Source organism: Etheostoma cragini, chromosome 9, assembly GCF_013103735.1.
Source record: "Etheostoma cragini isolate CJK2018 chromosome 9, CSU_Ecrag_1.0, whole genome shotgun sequence".
In the NCBI taxonomy this organism is placed as follows: domain Eukaryota; kingdom Metazoa; phylum Chordata; class Actinopteri; order Perciformes; family Percidae; genus Etheostoma; species Etheostoma cragini.
In genome coordinates, this window is record NC_048415.1 from 217,401 (window position 1) to 225,305 (window position 7,905).

At 40.5% G+C, this 7,905-nt stretch overlaps 1 protein-coding gene across 1 annotated transcript; it reads right to left on the bottom strand.

Moving 5' to 3' along the window:
• Nucleotides 1-4,373: 4,373 nt before the first annotated feature.
• LOC117950742 (macrophage mannose receptor 1-like) lies at nt 4,374-6,875 on the bottom strand. The gene is made up of 4 exons (XM_034882080.1): nt 6,803-6,875; nt 5,808-6,155; nt 5,337-5,660; nt 4,374-4,958 (listed from the first exon to the last, which is right to left on the bottom strand). Exons 1-4 carry the CDS (start codon nt 6,834-6,836, stop codon nt 4,588-4,590), a joined length of 1,077 nt encoding a protein of 358 aa, XP_034737971.1. The 5' UTR covers nt 6,837-6,875; the 3' UTR covers nt 4,374-4,587.
• Between the last annotated feature and the right edge of the window lie 1,030 nt (nt 6,876-7,905).

Consider the following 7,905-nt stretch of genomic DNA (forward strand, 5'->3'; position numbering starts at 1 on the left):
GTGTGTACGTGTGAATGTGTGTGTGTGTGTGTGTGTGTGTACGTGTGTGTGTATATGTGTGTTTGTGTGTACATGTGTATGTGTGTATATGTGTACATGTGTATGTGTGTACACGTGTACGTGTGTATGTGTGTACGTGTGAATGTGTGTGTGTGTGTGTGTACGTGTGTGTGTATATGTGTGTATGTGTGTACATGTGTGCGTTCACTACGACTCAGATTTCTTGAGGTGATTTGAAGGTTTCGGCTGAATTTAAATCCTAGAAACTTGTGAGCTCACCTCTGGTTAACAACGTGTGTAAGTGTGTAATGTGTGTTGTTTTTGTGTGATTTGTTGTCGTTAAATCAACAGAATCAGCGTGTGAGTCGACTGAGAGATCGGCAAATATAAGAAATAACCTCAAATTATGTATTTTATTTACAAGAAATTCAACTTTTCTGTTGGTTTTTTGCACTTTTTAATAATATTTTAATTACACTTTTAATTCTTAAAACAGATTTTCTTCCCTGTAAACTGTTTAGAGATCTTCACTGAAGTACAAGTACTACTCAAGAGTACATTAGCGGGTATATTCTGTTTTATTTATCTGTAGTTATATAAATGTGGAGCAGTAAAAGGTATTTATATTATAATATTTCCCTCTGAGATCTAGTGGAATAGAAAGTAGCAATACATGGAAATACTCGAGTAGTTTAATAATATTAATTTAATAATCTCTATTTATGTTTCTTTCTTTTTTCTGTTTGAAGTTGAAATCACACTGGAGCACACATGAATATCCATATATGCATACACAGAACTTATACATGTGTATATATATATATATATATATATATATATATATACTGTATATCCACATGATCTTTATTGTTATATTTTGTATTTCTGAAGGTTTTCGTCTTATCGGGGTTTTATGAAATTAAACTTAAATTAATTAAATACTTTTATTCCGATTATTTTTGGGCATTTATTGTTATTTTTATTATTATTATTATTATTAAAGGGGGGGGGGGGGGGGGGGAGATGACCTGCACCTCGTTTCCTCCTTCCTTCATTTACTCCCAATAATATTAACACTTTTTAACTTGAAATATTACTTTATTCTGTGTGTGTGTGTGTGTGTGTGTGTGTACATTAGTGACTATAATGGTAGTGAGTAGTGGTGTTTTGGGCGTCAGTCAGACAGTTGAATAATAGTAATGAAGTTTATTTTAATGAGCTACGACGCAGTTCAGCGGCTAACGCCAACAACCAATTAGAACGTAGACGTCCTTCACGCTGGCTGATCCCGGAGAAAACATACGATATAAACTTTGGTTCCTACTAAAACAAAACAATGACCGTTGCTAGGTTACCTGTCGTTTCTAATGTAACGTTTTTTGTACGTAGGGACCAGTTAATGTCACATGGTCTCTAACGGTCCCTCACAGTAAAGTCCTGCACCGGTCACTAGGTTAGTCTGGATCACTAGGTCCGTCTGGCGGCTGCTCACTCTGCACGCCGCTGCGGCTAAGGAGCGAGCTAACTGCTAACAGACTCCACTGCGACCAATTAACAACACACCTTGTGTCATTCAGTGCGCCAATGGGCTGCAACAGCAGCAACCAGAGCAACGACCATTATCACTATCACTTCTTATTGTTATTCTGACAGATTTTTGTCCCGCTACTAGTCCCGGAGCGTTGCCAACACGCGCACACACAATACATCACAACGTGCGTAATGATCGGGAATGGTGGGCTATGACTTTTCCAAGAGATTTGTCGCGCGGTTTTCAAGAAATCGGCAAAAAGCGGCGAAAGATTTCTCATTGACTTGAATGGGAAATGTTCTGGAAATCTCTCAACATCGCCCCCCCCCTCTTTGGGGCCGTGCTGTATCGCCATACTTTAACGTAGAAACATGATTAAAAGTTTAAACCGAAGACAAGACTTTGGTGTTTATTGGGCTGAATGGGCGTTCAGATATCAGACGGTTTCTCCAGAATCCCGGTCAACGTATCGACCCGTTTTCAGACCGTCTCAGATTTTCCAATGTGTGTCTATGTGGTGGAATGTTGATTAAAAAAATCATCTTGGTTCTCTCTCTATAACTCTCTCCCAAGCCAACAACTCTAACTTGTCATGGATAATATATACTTCAAAACGTAGGTATTCTTGTCTAGTTTCAGCCAATGTGCTCATGTATGTAATATGAATTATATTTTTTGCTCAGCAACCTTTCAAATGACAAAAGTTCCAAATCTTCCTCCATTCACCGCCATGTTAAACATCATCCACATTTCTGAGCAGAACGCAGAGCAAAGCACCTTTTTACATTGCTGATACGCCCAGATTTATAACTTTATCCACATTAATTTTATATCAATAAGTTCACAAACTCCTTCTGGTGCTCATGAGAACTTTATTTTATTGATATCTTATATCCTTTTGGTGATATAATAATTTGTTTGAGAGCTTGTTCAGTGTCTGAAAAGCTGGTAACACAGCTGACAAGCATTGTGTGTGTGTGTGTGTGTGTGTGTTTGTGTACATTAGTGACTATAATGGTAGTGAGTAGTGGTGTTTTGGGCGTCAGTCAGACAGTTGAATAATAGTAATGAAGTTTATTTTAATGAGCTACGACGCAGTTCAGCGGCTAACGCCAACAACCAATTAGAACGTAGACGTCCTTCACGCTGGCTGATCCCGGAGAAAACATACGATGTAAACTTTGGTTCCTACTAAAACAAAACAATGACCGTTGCTAGGTTACCTGTCGTTTCTAATGTAACGTTTTTTGTACGTAGGGACCAGTTAATGTCACATGGTCTCTAACGGTCCCTCACAGTAAAGTCCTGCACCGGTCACTAGGTTAGTCTGGATCACTAGGTTAGTCTGGATCACTAGGTCTGTCTGGCGGCTGGTCACTCTGCACGCCGCTGCGGCTAACGAGCGAGCTAACTGCTAACAGACTCCTCTGCGACCAATTAACAACACACCTTGTGTCATTCAGCGCGCCGATGGGCTGCAACAGCAGCAACCAGAGCAACGACCATTATCACCCATACTTCTTATTGTTATTCTGACAGATCTTCGTCCCGCTACTAGTCCCGGAGCGTTGCCAACACGCGCACACACAATACATCACAACGTGCGTAATGATCGGGAATGGTGGGCTACGACTTTTCCAAGAGATTTGTCGCGCGGTTTTCAAGAAATCGGCAAAAAGCGGCGAAAGATTTCTCATTGACTTGAATGGGAAATGTTCTGGAAATCTCTCAACATCGCCCCCCCCCTCTTTGGGGCCGTGCTGTATCGCCATACTTTAACGTAGAAACATGATTAAAAGTTTAAACCGAAGACAAGACTTTGTTGTTTATTGGGCTGAATGGGCGTTCAGATATCAGACGGTTTCTCCAGAATCCCGGTCTACGTATCGACCCGTTTTCAGACCGTCTCAGATTTTCCAATGTGTGTGTATGTGGTGGAATGTTGATTAAAAAAATCATCTTGGTTCTCTCTCTATAACTCTCTCCCAAGCCAACAACTCTAACTTGTCATGGACAATTTATACATCACAACGTAGGTATTCTTGTCTAGTTTCAGCCAATGTGCTCATGTATGTAATATGAATTATATTTTTTGCTCAGCGACCTTTCAAATGACAAAAGTTCCAAATCTTCCTCCATTCACCGCCATGTTAAACATCATCCACATTTCTGAGCAGAACGCAGAGCAAAGCACTTTTTTACATCGCTGATACGCCCACATTTATAACTTTATCCACATTAATTTATATCAATAAGTTCACAAACTCCTTCTGGTGCTCATGAGAACCTTATTTTATTGATATCACATATCCTTTTGGTGATATAATAATTTGTTTGAGAGCTTGTTCAGTGTCTGAAAAGCTGGTAACACAGCTGACAAGCATTGTGTGTGTGTGTGTGTGTGTGTGTGTGTGTGTGTGTGTGTGTGCACGCGCCAGGAATGCATACACACGCACACACAAAGTTGTAAGCACACTGTTAAAATTTCTGTGGAATTTCCTAGTTATTTATAAAGGTTTCTAGTGTCAGTGTCAGAGAGGCTGGAGATCAGATACAGACCCAGGACCCAGGACCCAGACCCGGTACTCTGTGGTTTAACAGTTTATTTCTTTGGTTACATTAAACTGTAGAAACATAATATAATTAATAATAACTTCATAATATAACATCAGATATTCACCAACACGGGACAATAACAACAAATCATAACCATTCAGATTAATATCTGCAGTCACATCCCCCCCCCCCCTCTCTGTTTCCTACATTACCCAGAATGCCGTTCAATAATCCCAGAGAACACACTATGTCACACCACTGCAAACAAAGTGAGTAAATGGATAAAATATTAAAGTAAAAGATCAATATTACAACTTTATTCCCAAAATATTACGACTTTATTCCCGAAATATTACAACTTTTTTTGCCCACTAATATGACTTTTTTCCAAAATATTAATTTTTTTCTTAAATATTAGGACCTTTCCCCATAGTTGGACCTTTGAGGTATAAGTACTCCGTCCCCCCAACATTACTACGTGAGTACTGGAGTAAAAGTACTTAGTTACATTGTGGTGGTGAGTTCTTGGAACAGATAAAATTGAACTGGTTTTTGTTGTCGATCTTTTTGACCCACTGGTGCCCCCCCCCTCTGTCCATGGCTCCAGACATGTCACAGTCGCCCCCCATTGGCTCTCTGGGGTCCCAGTTGGTGTAGTGGACCGTCTCGTCACTGACCCAGAACCAGAAGTCCAGGGTGCAGGTGTAGCGCAGTCCCATCCACACGTAGGGAGTGGCGGCCATCTTGGCTCTCTCCTGGACCCAGAGCTGCTGGTCCAGGTTGGTGATGGAGACCAGGTCGCCATGGTAATCTCTGCAGTAGTATAACGCCTCCACCCAGGTCAGGTTCTTCTGGATCAGGATCACAGAATCTGTCAGGAGAGAAAGGGAGTCAATCAGGGGCGGGGTCATCCGTTAAGGGGCGGGGTCAGTCGGGGGCGGAGTCATTAAGGGGCGGGGTCGCATAGTCAAGGGGGACAAAATAGAGTATAATAATACCTAAATAAATCCCATTTCTACTACATATATGATATAATTTGAATATGTGTTCATGTTCCAGTGGTGAAATGTCCCTTTAAACAACAGCTGTCTGAACTGAGACACTTCTTCTCTTCTCTCTATTAATCCATCAATCAAATCAAGATATTCATCAACCATCAGACCCATAATTCTTGTAATAACCCAGTAAACAGAGTAAATGGAGCAGATGTAGATGAAGACCAGCGTCAGAGACCTGCTGCTGGACTCACCGTCGTAGCAGAAGAAGGTTTTGGTTTTATCACAGTCATCAGACCAGAATCCACCTGACGTAGTCATAGCACATGTCATCTCAGGGTCAGGGTCTTCTTCCCAGAGTCTGAAAGAGAAGCTGCTCCCATCAGACCAGCTCCAGTCCCTGAACAGGCCGATCCAGAATATTCTTCCATTATTCTGGTGGTCTGACTGGAAGTCCTCCAGCTGCTGGACTCCACTGATCAGGTCTGTGTAATGTTCTCTGCAGTAGTTCTGAGCCTCTCGCCAGCTCATGCTATAATCAATAACATAAAATCTGTTGCCTGATGTCTTGTTGTGTTCTGTGAAACATTCAGAGAAAAGATTTGGTTCTTATTTAGTCTCATAAAGTTCTACATTATCTTTATTATAAATCAATAATGTGATATCAATTCAGAAAATATCAGTTTTTTAAGAGAGAACAGACTCCATGCGCCACATATTCTCACCGTCATAGCAGATAAAATTATAGGGTTTATCACAAGAGTCGTCATCCCATGTGCCATCATCAATCATCCGCACACAGTTCTGCTGATTGTTGTAATTATCCGGCTCTCCTTTACACCAGTTACTATCTCTGAACTCCACCCCGGACTGAGACCAGCGCCAGTCTCTCTGCAGCCCGATCCAGGCTCCGGATTGGTTATGCTGCTGGAGTCTCTTCAGGTCTCCCTGGTTGGACACGGTGGCCAGGTCAGTGTAGTGCGTTCTGCAGTACTCCTGGGCTCCTTTCCAGGTCTTCTTCTCTCCAATGAAGCGGTAGTCACACAGCTGACCCCCAGTGGAGGACCACTGACCTGATAACAGAGAAGAAACTGCAGCGATGGAGATGATAGCTACACAAGCATCTGCTCATTTACATATAACCTGGTTTAGTTTATGAACCTGGACTCTATTTCCCATGTGTTTGTGTCTGATGTTAAAGACTAAGATCCTTTATGTTTCACATGAAATATCCCCAAAATCCCCTTCTTATACTGCGCTATACTCATTTACATGTGGAGATATGCTGCTCTATACATGCTAAAATTAGTGATTATTTACATTAAGTCTGGTGGAGATATGCTGCTCTATACATGCTAAAATTAGTGATTATTTACATGGAGTCTGGTGGAGATATGCTGCTCTATACACGCTAAAAGTAGTGATTATTTACATGGAGTCTGGTGGGTTTGGTGATGGTGATTTCTGTTTCATGTTAAACTAAAAGGATCTTCCTCTTTAACTAAAAGGTCTATCTCTGTAGGGATCCATCCCATAATGTTGTCACACACGTAGAATAATAATCTGAGTCTGTCAACAACAACACAACTTTTAGTGGACGCTGAACATCTGTCCTGTAGGGTTACATTCCAGCTTGTTTCTACCATTACAGCTTGTTTCTACCATTACAGCTTGTTTCTAACATTACAGCTTGTTTCTAACATTACAGCTTGTTTCTTACCCATCACAATGAACACAACCAGACTCCACTGCATCTTCGCCCTGTTAGAAAATAATAAACAGTTATTTTGGGATGAAATCAGGATTATTTTACTAGATTACTCTCTGACTTCTGGAGAAGACGCTGCAGTTATTGAAGAAACAACAAAGTTAAACAAGTCAACAGTGTGACACCTTGAAACGGGACATTTGCATTCAAATGTTGGATATTTTGAATATGTCATAAAATAAATAATATAAAAATGTTGGCGGAGTGAATGAACAACAGCCTGTCTTTATGTTTAGGGATGCTTTTTATAACCCAGTCCCTCAGGATGCAAATCACACATTTACCTATTCATCACATTCAGCTGCATCTTAACTCTGGTTTATTTGGTAAAAGTAATGATTATTTACATTACGTCTGGTGGAGATATGCTGCTCTATACACGCTAAAAGTAGTGATTATTTACATGGAGTCTGGTGGAGATATGCTGCTCTATACACGCTAAAAGTAGTGATTATTTACATGGAGTCTGGTGGAGATATACTGCTCTATACACGCTAAAAGTAGTGATTATTTACATGGAGTCTGGTGGAGATATGCTGCTCTATACACGCTAAAAGTAGTGATTATTTACATGGAGTCTGGTGGAGATATACTGCTCTATACACGCTAAAAGTAGTGATTATTTACATGGAGTCTGGTGGAGATATGCTGCTCTATACACGCTAAAAGTAGTGATTATTTACATGGAGTCTGGTGGAGATATACTGCTCTATACACGCTAAAAGTAGTGATTATTTACATGGAGTCTGGTGGAGATATGCTGCTCTATACATGCTAAAAGTAGTGATTATTTACATGGAGTCTGGTAATAAGAAGTTAGAAAAAATTGATACAGAGCGTTGTAAAGAGATTAGAAAAAGCTTCAAAAAAGTGGAAAAATACAAGAAAATGTGACAAAATTTGTGTAAATTTTGATCCAGAAAGATAAAAAGTTGTTCTAATATCAAGAAGTGGAATTGGACCGAGCAGAGTGTGTGACACACACACACACACACACACACACACACACACACACACACACACTGAGACACACACTGAGACACACACTGAGACAC

What these genes read in the sequence shown, in the direction of transcription:
- LOC117950742 (XM_034882080.1), bottom strand. Translation starts at nt 6,836, where the DNA reads ATGCAGTGGAGTCTGGTTGTGTTCATTGTGATGG. An exon ending in GGTTGTGTTCATTGTGATGG is followed by an intron (nt 6,156 to 6,802) that starts GTAAGAAACAAG and finishes CTCTGTTATCAG; the next exon opens with GTCAGTGGTCCTCCACTGGG. An exon ending in AACCTTCTTCTGCTACGACG is followed by an intron (nt 4,959 to 5,336) that starts GTGAGTCCAGCA and finishes CTCTCCTGACAG; the next exon opens with ATTCTGTGATCCTGATCCAG.